The sequence below is a fragment of the Dipodomys merriami genome, unplaced genomic scaffold (assembly GCF_024711535.1).
Source record: "Dipodomys merriami isolate MVZ:Mamm:240054 unplaced genomic scaffold, mDipMer1.0.p SCAF_213, whole genome shotgun sequence".
In the NCBI taxonomy this organism is placed as follows: domain Eukaryota; kingdom Metazoa; phylum Chordata; class Mammalia; order Rodentia; family Heteromyidae; genus Dipodomys; species Dipodomys merriami.
The window spans coordinates 261,955-281,991 of NW_027203527.1; the positions used below are offsets into that span (position 1 = coordinate 261,955).

Sequence of the window (20,037 nt, forward strand, 5' to 3'; positions counted from 1 at the left end):
GGTATAAAAGAGCCTTCTTCAGACATCCCGTGTTCAAGCTGTTCTCTAACACCCTCAGGGATGGAAAATCACAGTGAAGCTCAGCCCCTCACTGGGCACCCAGGGGAAGGATCGAGTATGAGTCTAGGACAAGTTCCTAATGAGCAAATCCACCATTTTAAGTAAACTTCTCAATTCAAGTAAGTCATTTCCTTTCAAGGCTGCAAATTATTAAAACAAAAATCCACCTGCATTCCAATTCATTAAACAGTGTTTGTTCCTGGCCCAGGGACATAGAAAAACACGAGAAAAACACAGAGCCTGTGTCAAGGAACACTTGGTCGATAAGGAGGGGAGTCAGTAAGTAAAGCCAAACTAAGAATGCATTTACATTGCAATCAAGTACTGTGTTAATTTATTTCTATCACTTGCTCTCTTTGTACTTTGTGTGTGTCATGAGCCATGCATCATTTTCAGCTCACCAAGGGCTCAACAGTGAAGGAGGAGTATCTCTATCACACAGGGGCCAGAGATGAGGGAGCACTTTGTTTCCTGTCCTCCTCTCCCCTCCCCATGATGTTTGTGTTAAGATGCTTCGTGTGTGTGTGTGTGTGTGTATTATCTTTAAGTAGTTGTACAAAGGAGTTGCCATTCAACAAAGCAGTTGATGATCAGCGTCCTCACTTTCATCAATTTCACCCAACCCCAGCCAATATGGCCCCGGTAGGCTGCCAGCCTCCTGTACATCGCAGGCAGGACTCTTTCCGTTGCTTTCAACATGAATCCAACTTGGCTTCGACAAGAAAGGAAAGTTCACAATTTATGTCTAAACTGAGCATCCTGAATCTGAAAGTCAACAATCTGAAATGCCCTAAAATCTAAAACATGTTGAGAGTTGACATGACCTTCAGGAAGTTTGGCATTTTTGAAGGATTTTGGAGTAATGATCCTCAACCAGAAAAGTTTATGCAAACATTATAGGAATCTGAAAAAAATAATTCAAACTATTATACAATCCAGCATTACCCTTCTTGGGCATTTATCCAAAGGAATGTAGGTCAGGCTATAAGAGAAGTTTCCATGTTAATTGCAGCACTATGCACAATAGCCAAGCTATGGAAGCAGCCCTGATGCCCTACAACTGTTGAATGGATCAAGAATATGTGGTATGTGTGCACAACAGAATATTATTCAGCCATAAGGTAGAATGAAATTTTGTCACTTCCTTTCATTTTCTTGGTAAGTCATTCATTCCCTCTGTAGCGGGGTTTCATTTTGTGTCTCTAGCTGTTCTGTCTTCGCATTTTATTATCTTACATTTAAGTTTTTCTTTAGTCAATGCACACCTTTATTAAGCTCAGATTCAGAGCAAAGCATCTATAAAGAATTTTTTCCTCTGGTTCCTAAATTTTCTTTTCCTCTACATTTTCCCCATACTCTGAATTGTTGTTGTTGCTGTAATAAAGTGTCTTGCCAGTTGACCAAAAGACAATCCACAGAATATAGAGAGAAATTATTTCAAAGATAGTATGAACCTAAATATTTACCTTTTAAAAAATGTTTGTATTTTTACTTTTAATGTGTTGTACAGAGAACCTACCATTTCCTAAGTTGGGTGATGTGTGCATTTCTTTTTTTGGACATTGTCATCCTGGCCTTTACTTTCCCCAAGTTTCCCCTTCCCATCCCTGCCCACAAGTTACACAGGTCATTTTCCACACAGTGTATGCTGAATAGTGTGATTGTATTTCTCTCCCTTCCTCCTTCCCTTTCTGTATGCCTCCTTTCTCCTTCCCCCCAAGAGAAAAAAATTCCCCAGACAAAAACAACCACCACCACCAATAACAGCAGAAAAAAAAAAAACCATGTTCTGTTTCCTTGAGTTTGTCAATAGATCGTATTTTAAACATTCAGGAAAGTTCCACTTTTGTGTTCCTCCTTAAATGGCATCCTCCTTTATGATGTTTTTGCTTGCTTTTTTGTTTTATTTTGTTTCTTTTTAGTGGTAGTACTGAGGTCTAAAGTTAGGACCCTAAGCTTGCAAGGCAAGAGCTCCACCACTTGAACAATGCTCCCAGCCTTTTTCTTTAGTTATTTGTTCATGAAGAGTCTCCCTTCTTTGCTAGAGCTAGCCTCAGATACTGATACTTTACATATACCTTCCTCATAGCTGTGATTACAGGTATGCACCACTATGCCTGTCTGTCTGTCTGTATGTTTGTATGTCTTTATGTATGTACGTATGTATTTGCAGTTCTGAGGATGGAACACATGCTGTACACAGACTAGGCAAGCCCCCCCCCCCACCCCACTGAACTACATTCCCAGCCTGAATTCTTTATCTGTCTTTTTTATGTTGTATTCTGCATAATGTCCCCTCCTGTGGTGTGCATACTCTCCATGTCATTCTTTTCATTTTGTTGATTGTTTACATTGGTGGTGTAAAGAATAACTGCTTCTTCAGTTATGAAACTGTACATGCCACAGTGCACTTGTAGACACATGAATTCCACTTAAATTTCTTCCCAACTCTTCTGAGACTTGTCTTCTCTGAAATTATAGATACAGTAGGAACAGAAATTTCTCTGCTACTGTTTTTTGGGGGGTTTCAATGATGAAGTTAGGGTGGCAGGTAGAAAACAGGGAGCTAGGTTGTGGTGTCCTTTGAAGTTTTTGTCCAAAATGTTTGTACTATGGTTTACTCTCTTTTCCTGTAGATCCCACGGTGTGATTGTTACTGAGCCTGGCATTTGTTAGTCTCTGCTAAAATGGTCTTTTTACTCACTAATCTACTACTGCCCACTAGTATGGAGACCATGTTTAGGAGTCATCAAATGATCTGTTGATGGAACAGATCTGTGTCTTTGGAACAGATCTGCAAAAAAACTCTAAGACTTCAGTACCTTTGCCTACAGTGAAGCAAACATTGGATTCTAGTTCACTTACTCTAGAAATAGGAAATGGGGACAAGATACTCACTAGTTGATGGTCATCTGACAGAAACTAGGGTTCACAGCAGGAATATCGGACCATGTAGTGAACTCATGTGCTCAGAGATGAAGGATGGGGAATGGAAGCATGGCTCTTGTGTGGTAGAATACCAGCTGTGAGCAAGAAAGCCAAGTACAAGTGTGAAGCCTAGAGTTGAAACATTGCTACAGACCATCTCCACCCATCTCAAAGAAATTAGAATAGAGAGTAGACAGGCTGAGATGTAGCTCAGAAACTTTTCCCAGTGTCTATTGAGGACTTGGGTTCAATCCCCAGCACTGTCTGTAAAAGAGTGAAGGGGAAAGTCAAAGCCCTATGTGTGACTGAAATATGGAAAATATACCACACGCTAGGGCAATGGTAGACTAACTCTGGGGCACTGGTAACTAGGAAGACTTATAGTTCATACATAGTTCATTTGAGCCTTATGCCAGCACAAGGAGGACTTACATATGGCTGTTCCAAACCAAGAGGGGAATGAAACAGGTAAAATAGGGACAGATGACAGAAACAAGGGTAGGAAATTAGTGCTCTTTCCATTCAGTGTCATCTCAAGTGAACTGAGAAGGGAGGATCTCCTCAGGCCTGTGCTGGGGCGCCTGTGCTTTGAGGGGGACTGCAGTTAGCTTGCAGAAGCACAGCGCTTGGAACCCAGTGCTGTTTTACTATTGCAAGGAATAGATGTAAACAACTGCGATCAGACCATGGCAACACCATCCAAAGCCACCTCCCTGCAGGCTTGTGCCATCAACAGCAATCTCGTCATCCTGGACAGCTGGTCCACCTCCTTCCACATGCCCTGTCTAGGGACTGGCAACTTCTCCTGGCTTTGTGCTTTATTCTTTTTGGTGATTTGTAGTGTGGGTTACAAAAACAATCATGCCTTCATGGTGAAGCTACTTGATTTTCCAGTTCTCTTCCCCTCATCTCCTCTTCATCCCCACTTTCCTTTTCTGTTTCTCTCTGTGTTGTTATTGTTTGGGGTGTTTTTATGGTAATTCAGAGCATTGTTTTTCTCCTATATTGATAAGCTCCTTGACAGCCATGAAGTTTTCTTGTCATTTTGGGTTGGCCTGGGCACATTTCAAACTGTCCCAGACTTATTGAGAGGAAGCCGTGCATCCTGGGATCTTTGAGGCGGGGAGGATTGAACCTCATGATCAGTTTCAGAAATGGGGCTGTGCTGAGCCAGATGTGGAGTCTGATGTTTGCCAACTGTACCAACCAGGCTCTACTAGTGAGCAGAGCTGAGGAGTCAGCTCCCACATTTGCTGTTCCTGGGGGCCACACACAGGGAAAATACAGGTGTCTGGTGTCTGTCCCTCCAGCAGAGACTCCTAATGAGGGAGCCACTCTGTTTTCCCGCTTGGCTACTTTCCTGCCCTGTTTTGGGAAGGGCTCTATTGCACACCACCAATTGTTTTTCAACTCGAATTTGAAGCCAAAGCTGTGCTGGGCCTTCAAATTTTTTGGATGTTTGGTGGGTGACACTTGTATCAGAAGAGTGCTGTGAAAGAGGCCAGAGGTCTGAAAAAATTGCCTGCCTTGGCTGGGAGGCAGGAAACCTAATGCTGGGGCTATTTGTGCCATAGGGATGTGGAAAAGTTGACGCACAGCTCCATAACTCAACTTCTCCCCCTCAAAAAATGGCGATGATTCTGTCAATCAGAGCTTCTGAGGCCACTGGGTAGGTCTGGGAATTGTGTTCAAAAGGATCTGAGTCTCTGGTGTAATAAAGCTCCCTGCTCATAAACCAGCACAATTATTTATCATCTTGTTACAACTTCTCCACCACCAGGCCAGACAGCGACGGCTGGCTGACGCCCATTTCTCTCTTGTTGGATTGAACACTTGAGCTCTTCACAGAGCCGGTGTCTCCCCACCCCCTGAGTCTGCCTGGCCATCACAAGATATCAATTCACCAGCCTGGTGCACAAGGCAGGGCACTGGCCACTGAGACAGCAATCCCTCTGTGCATGGATGGTTTCTAACACTGAGTATGATATGGCAACTAGAAATTAGCAATCAAGACAAAGGGTTAAGACCATCATCTTCAGACTCTTTGCTGGCTGGCAAATGTGTTGGATCAGGCCTTTGCCACAGGCCTCTCAGTGAGAGCCTTCGTTTCTTCCCTCCATCTGCTTCACAGTCGCAGTCCAGGGCCAACAGCCTGCATTAGTCCTCATGACTGTACCTATTTTGGTCAGACACCAAGGGAACAGGCAAAAAAAATGCTTACAGAGTTACACTGGGAAAGGCTCTACCCAGATGTAGCAATTTACACATCTCAGATGGAAGGAGTAGAACAATCCTGAATATTAGAAGAGGAAAAGATGCTAGAAACAGGGAGGGTGTTTTGTTTTGTTTTGTTTTTAATAAGGACTGAAGACAAAAGTTCAGGGATCAGGCAAGGGGGGAAAATACCTTCCTCCTTCAAGGCTGGGCACCAATGGCCTTTCACCCAGTTCTCTGGCAAGAGCACAGAGATATCACATAAGTCTCTAAGCCTGGCCTCTGTTCATTTTTCTAGATACATTTGGGAGATTTCCCAATGGACTCTCAGAATAGCTACCCTCAGTACAACCTGCTCACAAGACTACATAGCCAGGAATGTGCCAGGAAACACATTGTCTCCAAGGTGATGCTTTTAGAAGGCAGTTCCCCTTACTGAGGAAGAAGAAGTGAGAGACAAGAAGAGACAGAGAAAAAAGATCATGTCATTACTAAATGGAATGTAGCCTTGAAGGATTGTTTTCTTTTGTTCCTAGTACACTGAAATGAACATCCCAAAAGGAAATCACCCAAATGGTTTCTGATTCAGACAAGCTAATCTCATGGCAGAAGGGAAAAAGAAAGGGCCAACTACCAATGGTCAGGAGATCCCTTTGTTCACATTTCATTGGCTGAGAACAATGGGTTTTGTGGCCAAACTCAAAGACAATGAGACAAGAGTAGACGCTTGCATAGCCATGGCCATGCAAGTCACAAGGCAATGGGCAAGTCTGCAAGGGAGAGCACACTGTAATGACAGGACATGTTACCATTGGATAAATGGTGACCACGATCTTGGTTCCCTCAAGCTGACACAGAGATTTAGGGGTTAGGGCATGGTCCTAGGAGCCTTTCTCCTTTTAACCTTCCTTTGTTCTTACATCCCTTCCTTCCTTTCTCCTTTCTCCTCCTTGTCCATTCCCTTTTCTCTTCCTTTCTGTCTTCTCCATTTTCCTTTCTTCCTCTTTCCCTTCTTTCTTCTTTCCTTACTCTTTCCCTTGTCTTCTTTCTTTTACATAATATACATATTTTTTTCTTTTTTTGTGCCAGTATTGGGGCTTGAACTCAAGGCCTAGACATTGTCTCTGAGCTTTTTTTTTTTTTTTAAATCAAGGCTAGCACTATACCACCTAAGCCGTATCTCTACTTCTTGCTTTTTGGTGGTTAATTGGAAATTAGAGTCTCATGAACTTTCTTGGCCAGCCTGGCTTTGACCCACAATCGTCAAATCCCAGCTTCCTGAGTAGCTAGGATTACTTGCGCCACTGGCACCCAGTCTTTTTTTTTTTTTTTTAAATCTTTCCTAGTATAAATACATGATATAAAACTTGTCATTTTAACCATATTGCTAGTCCAACAGCACTACGTTAAATAGCAGCAATCACCACCATCTGTCTCCAGAACTTTTGATCTCCAATGGAAATTTTATATTCATTAAATACTTCCCATCCCCACCCTTCCCACCTTCTCCTCCCTTCCCATAGCTCCTGGTAACTATCATTTTACTCTCTGCCTCTATTAATTTGTCTGCTCCAGAGAGCTCCTGTAAGTGGAATCATGTAGTATTTGTCTTGTGTGTCTGGTTTATTTCAGTGTCATGTCTTAATTGTTCATCCATGCTGCAGTGTGGGTCGGAATGTCCTTTTCAAAGGTTGAAGAATGATCTGTGTAAGTAGGCCCCACAATTCGTCCATCCACTTGTCTGCTGAGGGACTGTTGTGTCCACTCTTTAGCACTGGGAGCAATGCTACAATGGACGTGGGAGTAGAAACATATCTTCCAGCCTCTTCTTGAAGAGGAATTGCTGGCAATTCTAAGTTTAATTTTTTGGAGCAATTGCCATCCTAGTTTTCATGGAACAAGACTTTGTCACTGAATTGGGATTTCTTCTCTTTATGACTTTTTTCCTTGTTTATTTCTCCCAGCACTACCTACTCAGCCCTTTCTACATCTGGATGCATTCGTGAAGAATTTCAGGGTTTTTTTTTCCCCCCAACATCATTAAGTTGGGAGAAGCATGAGTCTACAGTACAGTACAGTTTCATTCAGTCATTTTATTATCAGTTTTGATGTCACCTTCTAATTTGTCTTCTATACAGCTTCAGGAATGGTAGGGCCACAACATGCTTAAAGTGTTGTTGAATGTCATCTGTGGGTTATGATGTTGTCCATAGCTCTTCTATGCAGTAACCTTTCCTTTTAATTACACTAACCACTCTTAGCAGGAGCGGTTACAGTTTCCTTTATGTTGCAAAGGAAGGCCAGGCCTGTGTGTGAGTTTCAGAACCCTTGCTTTCGTGAATAATTCAATAAGGCAGTTAATAAAGATGAGTAATTGTTAATATGCAATTGGGAGGCAAAATGATGCGCGATTATTCAAGCTTCTCTAGACAGAGCAATGATATCATTTGGCTTCTGCAAGCTCTCTTGCACTGTTCGAGGACTTTGCTAGTTATTTTCACAAATCTCCCTTCTAAACTTGGCCAGAATTCCCCAAGCGTTTCTTACCCTATGGAGATACACCTGGTAGCCAGTGCAGGCCTCAGCCTGGGAGGCTCCAACCAACTAGTTCCCAGATACTAGGCTTCAGACACAGTCCCCATAAAGTTTTCTGAGACCCCCATGTCGTTTCTCAGTCCTTACTTATAGCCTTCCTGGTCCCTTGTTGCCAAGGTTAAAACATTTCAGGTCTGCTCAGCCTCCCTTAAGCTGGCCCTTCTCCACGTGGCTGAATTCTGGCTTCTGTGTCCCTGGGATTCATTTTCTGGAGGCCTCTTTAACTTTCTTGTTCTCCAAGAGAAAGTGGCAAACCTGCAGAAACAGCCCCCCCCCCTCTTTGCTAGCCTGTGCTTCTGGTGTTTCTGCTGTTCCCTGCAAATGAAGGGAGCTATAAACACAAAGGACAGCAGAAGAGGAGCCCCTGTGGGCTGGGGGAGCTCCGACTTCACTGGACACTTGCCTTTCTTAATGCTTAAGCCGCTTGCATGGTTTTCTGTGCTAGCAGTTGGAATCTTCCTTTTCTGAAAAGAAAAAAAGACAAAGTAAACTAGAGGCAGTCGCAAGAACTTGTAAAGCACAATGTATTGCTTTGGGTGTTAAAATGTACGCTTTGTTGTTACTGTGGGTTTGAGATGGCGTCTCACTAGTATCTCCAGCTGGCCTGGAACTTTCTATACTGCTCAGGCTGGCCTCGAACTCACAATCCTCCTACCTTTGCCTTCTGAGTGCTAGATTGCATGTGTGTGCCACTATTTGATCTGAAAGACCTGGACGTCTAGCTCCTGGCTTTCCTTTCCTTACTTGCTTTTCTGCTTATAAAAGGAAAGACTAGTTCGTTGAGCTTTAAACTTTTTTTTGGGGGGGGGGTTCCAGTCGTGGGGCGTGAACTCTGGGCCTGGCAGCTCTTCAGCTCAAGGCTAGAGCTCTACCATTTGAGCCACAGCGCCACTTCTGGCTTTTTTCATTTTGCTTATGTGGTGCTGAGAAACCAAACCCAGGGCCTCCTGCATGCAAGGCAAGTGCTCTATCACTGAGCCATCTTCCCAGCCCCGAGCTTTAAACTTTTGATTAAGATTTCAACCCCCTTGTAATCTCTTCATGAGCAGATCTTTGTGAAACTGCACTCTTTCTCACCTATGTTCACTGGTTCACCAAATTCACACATTTGTTGTATTGCTCTCTCTCTCTCTCTCTAATTCACTGAAACATACAGAAAATAAAAGCCTATTTGAAAGCTTTTTACAAACATGGTATTTCACTATATGCTAGTACTCAGGCTTGAACTCAGGGCCTGGAGGCTCTTAGTCTTTTTACTCAAGGATGATACTGTACCATTTGGGCCACAGCTCCACTTCCAGCCTTTTAGTGGTTGATTGGAGAAAAGACTCATGGACTTTACTATCCATGCTGGCTTCGAACTGTGATCCTTAGATCCCAGCCTCCTTAGTAATTAGGATTACAGCCATGAGCCACCAGTGACCATCGAAAGATAACTTGCAATTATATATTTTATTCCACATTTGGCCTTGTGACAATGAATTATTAATTCCTAATGGTTATAGCTGAAAATTTTGCTCTGGGCTTGTGGGCTAAAGGGGACAGCTGAGAGGGATTTTACTACCCAGGGTAGCTTTCTATACAGACTGCAACGCACAAAAGAGCCACAGTCATCGAGTAACAAGGCCACAGAGCCTTGTAAACACTGGAGATTGGGGAGGGAGAGAATATAAATTTAAAATGATTTGGTTCTTTATATGTTTGTCAGGTAAGTTCTAACAAAATGTTGGGAAATAATATTTAGTTTGTATCATGATATGTGTACATGTCTATTAAAAAAAAAAGCCCAAGTAAAAATTTACATAAGTACGGAACACTTACGTTCTTCAAATGATTCGCTCTTGGAATTCTTTACAGTAGTTGCATTCACTCTCATAGACATTTGTTTGCATAGTACTAAAGTAAGTTAGGAGATACCGCTCACTGCTCAGGGAGGACCGTTCTGATAGTCAAATGACAGGTTTACTTTGGAAGTGTCATACAAATCCACGTGATGCAATAGCATTACACAGATGAAGCCTGCATGTGCACATTGGGGTGTATTTGTCTCAGTCTGAATTGGGGTGCAGTCTGTACACTTCCATCAGTGGCCAGGAAACAGACAAGCTTCAAGTCTTGCCTATTCAGGGGGTAGCTTCATTAACGTTGCTGACAGATCTTAGTTAATTAGGTCTCTGGAAGGAAAGTGTTTCTTTTAGAGACTCCAGGAAGGTAAAATTAGCACTTTGCTAATTTCAAGCCAAATGATTTGGCTTCCAGGGTTTCAGGTTTACTCAATCCTTGGAGAAGCCAGATGAGATCTTTCTTCACCCTGATAGAGAAGACCGCACCATCTAGGTGGTCCAGGTTCCTGCTAATTTTAGAACTGGAAATAGCAAAACATTTAGCAAAATGTTGCAGCGTATGGATTTTACACTGACCGATGAAGCAATGCAAGTGACTTTTAGACAAATTTTAGACAAAATTTTTAGATTGGGTGGGGACTAACAAGAGGGGGTTGTTCTGTCAAGGAGGATAAAGGAGGTTAAATACCAAACCAGATTATTCCCAACCATGAAACTGAAACAAGGAAACCTTCTGGGGATTCTGGTGGGGGAGGGGTTGGGGGTGGGGTGGGGCAAGTGTAATGGGGAGGGTGAAATTGACCAGAGTATAGTATAAACACATATGAAGATACAACAGTGGAATCTCCTCCTGTATATCTAATATAAAAGTAATAATGATGAATAAGAGGAAGATAGAGGAAGAAGAAGAGGAAAAAAAAGAGAAGGAAAAAAGGAGGAGGAGGAGGAAGAGGAACAGTAGCAGGAGGAGGAGGAGGAGGAGGAGGAATACTAGCAGGAAAACGGGGGAGGAGAGGGAACAACATTTTTTTAGACTGCAACTTTTGTATACCAATAAGTAAAACCCTTTCAAAGTAATCACTTGTTCAAAAGCACATTTGAAATTCCAGTCTATGGCATTATTTGTCCTAATACACAAGCTATTTGGGGCCAAAATTATTCTATACTAATTACGTACCAAATTTGGTCTGGAGTGAGGTTGTGTGTTCTTTTTCTCACAAATCAGATCCATCCAACTGGAGCAGGTCATCTGAAGAAGCAATGTCACAAAGGCTTTGAAGGATGATTTTACTTTTGCAATGAGGACAAAGTGATCTCTGGGGTCACATGGAAGGGAACAGCATTCATTTGGATAGTTAAGTTCCAACATGTTGGTTTTTAAAAAGCCAGACATAGAGAATAGTATGTACACATAATTTCTGCAACTGCGATTAAATGTGGGATAGAAGAAGTAGGTCCCACTATTCCCTCCCAGTGGGGGCACCCCACATAGTGGGGTCTCTGAGCACATCAGGTAATAATGTCTTTCTGGCCTGACCTGCCTTTTAGAAATGTTTCAGATCCAACTGGGCTACCAGGTTATCATCTTCTTTCATTATTTTAACATATGGCTTATTTCAAAAATACATCAGACACTTTATTTTTCCCTGCTTTTTCTAAATGAAATGATAGTCTGCATTTTTTCATCATATAACTTATTGTCTCAGGATTATGATTTTTTATATGTTAAAGTTAAAGCTCTAAACCAAATTACCACTTACTGCCCTTAGTTTGAGTGTGCTTTTATTCATCTCATAGTATATTTAGTATATTTAATCCAAATGTCCAATAATGATCTTTCATGTCAGTATTACCTAAGGCACCTAGGATGGTCTCCCAAGATAATAATTTTTTTGAATTTGGGCTAGCATTCTTGGCTTCTTTTTAATTATAAATCCATAGCACCCGGAAATGAGTTTTAGTCTAATAATAAAATGTACGACAAACAGAAAATAGGTTCTAGGCATTGATGTAAGATAAATTTGAAGGGTTTAAAAAAAAAACACAAAAACTGGTGTTATTGAAGGAAGAGCAACAGCATACATTTTGATCATCTTTGGACCCCAAACAGCTTTATGAGACTATTCAACACAGTGAGCATATTTAATTAAGCTTTAGTCTTCTGTTTCCCTAGTCCCCAGAGTTCCAGAGTGCCATGGCTGAGGGAGAGGCTGGGGTAGAAGGACAACAGATCATATCTTGCCAGGCTGAGTTAGGCCAGTGCAGCTGCTGGCCTGGGCATGGGCGTGGGTGGCCACCTGTGGCTCCCAGAACAGCTGTTTGGTAGAAGGCCAGCTAAAGCCCCATGGTGGGGTGGAGACAGGAGGCCACTTGGGCGGCCAATACATTCTGGCATGGGCTGAAAGAACACCTGGTTCTACTCTGTGGACCCACCGCAGGTCAAAAGAATGTTCTTGCTGGCGGAAACCCTATGGCCGAAGTTTTTGAGTCCCAGTGGTCTTTCTCGGGCTGAAATATGGAGAAGCCCACCTTTCTCCTTCAGAATTTATTCTGAAGTCAATCCTGGGATCATGCTGCTCCAGTTGTGTCGAAATAGGTCCGCTAGGCCATTTGGTATGTCTGTAAATAGTGTAGGGGACTTTCAGGCAGGGATGGGCTCTGTGGTTTGCAGCGAGTGGATGTTTCAGGAGAGTGGGGAGCACTCTATAGGCAAGTGTTTGGCAACTGACTTCTGTGGCAGTCATCTTTCATCCTAGATGGGCTCCGACCTCTCCTTGTTCCCCTTTCCACGAACAATCTACAGGCTTCGAAACCACGGTGGGATCATCAGACACTAGAAGTTTCATACTGATCACCGGCTCCTGCCAAGATGGGAGCCCTGAGCGCCACCCTCCTTGGACTGACCCCTGAAGCCTCTCTGGCGACTTCGTGTCCCTTGTTTTCCAAGAAGGAAGGTCTGGTTTCTTCAGGCCTGAAGAGTCAGTTTCCCTCCGACAGGGGGCATCCTTCTCTACTTCCTGATCCAGAGGGTGACCAGGCAGCTCCTCGTCTGCCTGTTAAGAAGCTGATGCTCCTCACGGCAGTTTCCTGACTTCTGGTTGAACCTTTCTGAGCCTCAGTTCCAGCACTTGTAGATGGGGATTCATAATAGCATCCTCTTAATTTAGCTGTGGCTCAGTCTAAGAGAGACCATATGCTAAACATCTAACGCAGGACCTAGACCCCATAGGTACTCACATCTGTGAGCTATATGAGCCAATGGGTGTCTCAGTGTCATTCTCTAGGCACAGAGGCCACACACTGTCCTTGAGTGATTCTGGGTTCCTCTAATGCTATTCTGACAGTAGCAATTCAATACGAGTAGAGGACTGTGACCCTAAGCTGGCATGCCCCAGCCCTGGCTGGGGACACAGACCAGGCCCTTCCCACAAATGCATCAGCTTTGATGTAGTTGAAATCACCTTGTGTGACGGCCTGAGGAAAAAGGCAATCTCACTTCTGGGAGGCCTGGAATTGGTGAGATAATGTTTCCCCTACCTCTGTAAGGTAGATATATCTCCCTATTCCCCTTTCCAAAGGCTTAATTATTGTAGGCTTGGCCCCAGCTGGCAGAGTCGATTGCTGAGAGGTGATGGGACCGTAAGGGCTCTGACCTAATCAGTGGATTCAGACCCCAATGGATTCATGATTTGAAGGCATTATTGGGATGTGATGGAAACTTAGTTGGAGGAAGAAGGTTGTTAAGGTATATCATCTGGGACTCCATCCTGCTTCCTCCCTGCCTCCTTCTGTGCTACTATGAGATGAGCAGCTCTTCCTTCCAACACACCCTTCTCCCATGACATTCTTCCTGACACCCTGCTCTCTTGCCACAGGCCTGAAGCCAATGGAGGCTGCTAGCCACGGATGTAAACCTCTACAACCATGAGCCAAAGTAAATTACCTGGCTTTTGGGAATGTAAAACATTTAGGATGGCATTTAGTGCTCCCTGGGAAGTGGCAACATCTCCATAGAGGACAGATTGTCCATTGAGTGAGTACCCTTAGTATGATGTGATCCTTTAGATACTTCGAAGGAGGAGGCATGTCACTCAAAGCATGAAAACAACATACAAGGAAAGATAGAATCCAATCTGAAAGATCTAAGTGAAAGCAAGCCCTCTCTCTTGGCAGGTCCCAACCCAACCCTCAGCAGCACTAACCTTTGCCAATGCAGTGATGGTGCATATCCATGAGAACCAACAATTGGTACCACAAATCAGCTACTTCGGGCTCCTAGTGTGATCTGGGGGAAATCTACCTCCAACCTTAATCATTTTATTTGGCCAAACCTGATTTCTGGTCTTATTGTTATTTGTTTTTTGAGACAAGGTCTTACCATGAAGCACAGTATGGTTTCAAATTCCTGATCCTCCTGTTTTAGTTTCTTGGGTTATAGCTCTTCATCACTACTTATGGCCCAACCTAGTTTACTTTCATGTACGATGTGTGTGTGTGTGTGTGTGTGTGTGTGTGTGTGTGTGTGTGTGTGTGTGTTTGTGTGTGTGCATGTTTGCATGTGTATGGGGCAGGGAGAGGCTGGACTAGAGGAGCATTATGCTTAGATATTCTACCTCTTATGCAACAGGTGAAGTTGTCATTAAAATATTAAACAGTTAAGCATCTAGGAAGGTTATGTTCAGATTTAAACTATTTTTATGTTATAAAACTATAGATAATAAATATATAAAATTACCTTTTTATATTATTGTGTCAGAGGGCACCAGTGCTATTCCACCAATGCTATTAGTTCACCTTCGGATTAAAAGGAAATGTGTGAATGTGGGAAAAGTGTGTCCATCATGCTTCTATGTTCCTTGTTCAGTCTCTGTAGAAAAATCCACCAGGTTGCATTACTTGGTCCTCACCCAAAGAATTTACAGGGTAAGCAAGCAAGGAAGGAAAGAGTTGTGCACCTCCAGAATGAAGATGTGTGGCAATGACCAAAAGAACTTCCTTTCTAGCCTCAGAGTAAGTAGCTGGTGGGTATTTGGCTCTTCTGCAGGAGGTGTAGCACCAATGAAATTTCTGAAACCTTGCATTTAGATCAGACTAAATTATCCTCAGATAGGTGCAGTGCCCAAGAAAGGTATTTTGGTTATTTCAAGCTGTATAATTCAGATAATATAAATGTAATATCCCAAGGGAAGAATTCCTTTCACTGAGTTTAACACAAACTTTTCAGGAAACAGACCACTTTCACTGAATTGTTCTTACAAGCTGATTTTTTTTATTTTTACTAAATTATCTATATTTTAAAAAATCTGTGCCTGGTGTGGAATTTCACTCCATCAAGTGTTACAATGACTTTTTTTTTTTCATTTTCATTACAAGCAAGAGAATGAATGTAGGACAAGTGTTAGGAAACATGGCAATAAATTAGAATATAATTTACAAAAGCAAAAAAAGTAACAGTGTACCACATTAATACTGCATATAAAATAATAAGCAACAACTAATCACAATAATACAAAGGTAATTTCATTCTGTATTATCAAGGATACTTACTGTGACATTCACTCAAAGAGAAAAATTCCTAATGGAATATACTGTAAGTCTCATGTAGTTCCAGGGATTCAATCATTTGGGTACATTTACATTTCCTTTGTTTGGTAGACAGTTATACCAATGGCAGAGACTACTCTCAGCCATGGGTACCTAAGCAGATGCTATAGCTTTTGGACCACCTGCCAGGGCAATGGAGCCTCTACTGAAGATCCTATTGTTATCACTTAGGAGGAGAGCCTCAGGAAGCCACATGAATGGCTACAGTAGCACTGGTATTGAAACATGTTGTGGAATGTGTTGGTCTTTTCTCTCTTCTCTCTCTCTCTCTCTCTCTTTTTTAAAGCCAGTTCAGGTTTAAACTCAGGGCCTACCTGAAAATGTTTAAACCTGTTACATTCTATGCTTGGTTCCATCTTGAAAGGCATGCTATGCTCCAGGGTAGGGATCACCGTGTTTTTGGTGCTGATGTATGACCCAGAGGGAATTCAGGCTTCGGTCCTCTCCCCCACCTCTGAGGCGATGCACAGGACCCCTGGGACAGCCCTTGCATTGTTAGCTTCCACGTGGGGATGAAGCAGGACCTTTGATCAGTAATGTATCTTTTTGAAATAAAAACATATGCTGATATTTGTGTTAGTGACAATCAGATCTAGATAGAAAACCTATGCTTAAACTGCCACAAAAACCACGTATGCGCTATTTAATTTCACCAGGGCACATTAGCACCAAGTTTATGTTTCTTTGAAAAGGATCAAGAGGGAATTCAAGCTTCAACTGCACTGCCCATAAGCTGCTTTCCCTTCACATATTAGCTAGTGTGGTGGTTGGGCTGGTCTTCCAAGGGCAGTTACATGGGGTTTGACAATATCTCTTGTATATCAAGAGACCTTCGGAAAACTCAGGGATAGGAACTGTGGTATTGAGAGACAGGCAGGGAATAAGATGTGGATGGTTGTGAAGGAATGTACAGAAAACAAGCCAGTGCCATCTAGCCACAGCAGAAACCTGAAAGATTAGGTGACATTTGGTATCTGAGTTTCTTTTCCTTTTAGAAAAAAAAATGAACCATGGAGTGTATGACACATGCTTTTCAACTGTACATACTATGCTTACAAAGTAGCCATTTAGTTTTGGTGAATGCATGATATACACGTATGTGCACCAAAGAAGGCCTGTTAAACACAGAGCACATTCATCAAGAACCTGCTATGAGCTACAGAGTATTCAAGTACAAAGTGTTATTAAAGACTACCCTTTTAAAAACTAAGCTGTTGAGTCTTTGGACAAGCAAGATGTGAAGATAGGGAAGATATGGGCTAGTCATTTTAATTTAAGTGGATGTCATTCTAGAATTTGACTTGCCCAAGAAATTGGGCTTCACATTTGACATTAACAAAACAGTATCCATAAAAAAAAAACACAAAATACTTGGTAGGATGATGGTTAAAATTATGCCATATGCTCTTTAGTCTTGGTGAGTTTTTCTTCTTTGGTTGTTGTCCCTTGCCTACTTTCAAACTCACAAAATAGCACATTTATGTGCAAGCACACTCATCTATCTGCATACTCAGAAGTGCCTGCACACACACACACACACATACACACACACACACACTTGCTCTCATATAAATAAATGCCCTTCTACCATATCAAAGAAGGGACATCTGGAACGCATCATAATTGTCAGCAACTTGCAAAAGGGGCTGCCTGGTTGTTACTGAGCGGCCTATCTTTTGTATGGCATCATCTCAGTAAGCTGGACATGCACGCAACAATCGAAGGCAGAAGCTGATCTGTGGCTGGTGAAGATGTAAACACAGTGAGTTGGAGGGACTCAAGTGAAAAATAAGGCATCCTGTGTGGTGTGGTGGTAGTGAGGGACCCAGTACTTCAGTCTCTACCATACCACAGGTCTGGCTTCTGGATGAAATTGCAATGTTTTTCTCTTAAAGTTTTTAATGGAAATCTCAGCTTCACTTGCACACTGGCGAGTTGGCCACCGTCTCTTAGCACTGAATTTATAGACTTGCACAGCTGCAGCAACCGCTGCTCTGCTTTAAACTAAGTCCCTCATTGTCCACGTTAATATAGTTTTATATATGGCTCACAGCAGTGTTCAGAACAGGGGGATTATTCCTAAGGAAATTAAGTGGAATGGAGAAAAAGAATACAAACTTCCATTACTTTTGATTTATAATTGGTCCTTAAATTACAGTTCAAAGCCCATTTTATAATTTAAATTGTGGTGCTGTTGTAGTGAGATAAAGTATAGTAAATATTTTTTAAGCTATGACTTAAGAATTCTGAATCTTCTTTTACTTCCATAGTTAACCAAGTCATAACAGCTACATTTTAAACAGTTTTAAATACAAATGGATTCAGTGTCATTGCTAAGTCCATAATAAAAATTATCTTAATGGTCCAAGGAGGTAAACAGGCTATTGGATTTACTCGAAAGAACACAAACGCTCCACAGTAAGCAAGTCTCCCTGTGTTGTTTGGATCTCTCCAATCTGGCATTCCCTCCTAATACCGTGTCCAGCACTTTGGATCAATAAATCCCACTTCACAGAAGTTAAAATAATATTGAAATCCTGTCAGCTAGGGCTGACCAGTGGTTATGTTTTCCACAGGGTAATGCTTTCGCAAGGACATCAATCCTCTTCCTCTGGGTGGCTCTCCTTGAGGGATGCATTTCCACGATGAAATGACAAGACTCTCTCTCTGGCTTTCTGTGGGTCAGTGGCCTTGGCAGGTCTTACAACACATCTGTCTGAAGTATGCTCGACTGCAGAACTTGAACTTCAGCACCAGTGGGCAATAAGCCACTTTGTTCACATCTTTGCACTCTAACGAATGGGGGGAGAAAATGGAAAACAATTAGGGGCACATAAACAAGTACATAAACAAGCTGATGTGTCTGGATGTTTAGCAAGGACTCCCGCACCCCCCTCATTTTGGGCCAATACACCTTGGCTTCCACATCCATGTGGTTTTTGTTTTTGTTTTTAAGCATGCCCTGACTGGTACAGACTACCAGAAACATTCTTTTGATATAGTTTAGCCCAGAATTTTTTTTTTTAAATAAGTTTGCAAGGCTTTCCTTCCAGACTTTTATAAGTATGGTGCATGCCCACTGCGTCTTGAAAGAATTACCATTTGTTGGGATAAGTGATCACTTTAGACAGCTTGGAAACATGAGTCATTTTTCTTACAGAGCTTTTATTGCTTCTTTCTCAAGGGCTATTTTATTCAACAGTGCAAGGTTATCCAAAATCAAACATGAGTTGTATTGTTTGATACCAAAGTACACGTCTCGTCTCGAGAGAATCTCTGCATCTGTGAGGCGGGGGACGGGCCTGAGTGAATGAAAAGGGCTGCTGACCGTGGCCTAGATTCAGCAACTGCACTAGACAAAGAAGAAAGCTTCGAGGGCTTGGCCTCAAATGGCAGCAGTCTGTGGGTTATGGAAACATGTAGAAATGTCTTTTTTTAATTTGGAAGTGAGACATGGCCTCCTTTTTTCCTATGTGTATTTTCTCCTCAGCGCTAGAATTGCCACAGTTGCAGTTTATAGTTGTTGCAGCCAGAAGGTGAATAAATGCTCTTTCCCAGCTCCAGCGGTGGCTGCTTGCAGAGGTAGCCACAGCAGCCCTCCACCCGCCAGCCTCACAATCCCACTGGTGCTAACAGTGGCGGTGATAGTCATCTCCAGACTCTGCAACACTTTTACCAGGAGATTTAAAAGTGCTTTATCAATCTAGTAATTACATTCTTACACACTTCCAAGAACAAAATGCCACCCTTGCTTTTTCCAGGCTGACTGTACTGAAGCATCCTGGGTAAACTCTCTAAGGTAATTAGGACTCAGGTAGGGTACTGTTTGCTTGATTTTTCCTGGCTTCAGAAACCCACTAAAACTCTAAGAAACTAATATCTGTTACATGAGCACAGGATAAACGTGGAAAAATTAACTGTAAAGAAATGGGAAAGTTTCCAGTTCTTCTTATTCAAAATGTAAGGTAACAATCTTACTGATCTCACTGTCAAAGCCCTTTCAATGACAGTTAACATTTGAAACTGGAACCCTCAAATCCTCCAAACACATAAACTCTGCCACTTATTCAAGATTTGATTTACAAAGAGAATAATATTTAGAAATTCGAACAGAAACTTTTCACATTAGGACTCTCAGTAAATTTGAGTTTTGGCTGAAAGATGGTTAAGAAGTACAAAAAATATTCTTAAAACTTTGTACTAAAAATTGGATAATATTTGGTGGATCCTATGTGAATCTGAGGGGAAAAGAGCACATATTTTAGACTAGAAGTTAACCAGTATTGTATTTTATTTCTCTTCTTTCTAGTTAGTCATGATCAGTAAACTTACCCAACTCTCATAAAAAGGTTAGAAGGTGAATATTTTGTGAAAATATGAATATTTTTCCCAAAATAAATATTTTGGGGAAATTTTTTTAGCACTGTTACCAAGAGGAGTCTACTGTCAAGATAATACAGTTACCAGAGTGGGAAAAAAACTGAGCCTACCCCTGGTAATACAGTATCACTCATCTTTAATCCCAAATCACATTATACTCTGCAACAGGTCTTTGTAAGACTTTCAAATACAAAAGTAAACTTTGGCTTTGACCTTCTTTGCCAAAATATAAAAATGATTTAACTGATAAACAGATAGAAGAGAACTGGTTGTTTCAATAGTACAAGAACATAAAATTAGAAGCCAGACTGCCTGGATTTAATACTAGCTTTGTTGTGTACAACCTTTGTGAAGCAATCACTCTTCTGTTTCTAAAGCTTTTTCATTTGTCACTAAAGAGTGATTATTCACT

The 20,037-nt window shown here is 41.9% G+C and overlaps 1 protein-coding gene across 2 annotated transcripts in view; it reads right to left on the minus strand.

The window, feature by feature from the left end:
* Window positions 1-14,952: 14,952 nt before the first annotated feature.
* Window positions 14,953-20,037, minus strand: part of LOC138834374 (A disintegrin and metalloproteinase with thrombospondin motifs 6) — a 209,452-nt gene continuing 204,367 nt past the window's right edge. For both annotated transcript variants that reach the window (XM_070032999.1, XM_070033000.1), the window contains exon 25: window positions 14,953-18,037. In XM_070032999.1, the coding sequence (XP_069889100.1) occupies window positions 17,928-18,037 (110 nt within the window). In that variant the 3' untranslated portion in view covers window positions 14,953-17,927. The remainder of the gene's footprint in view (window positions 18,038-20,037) is intronic.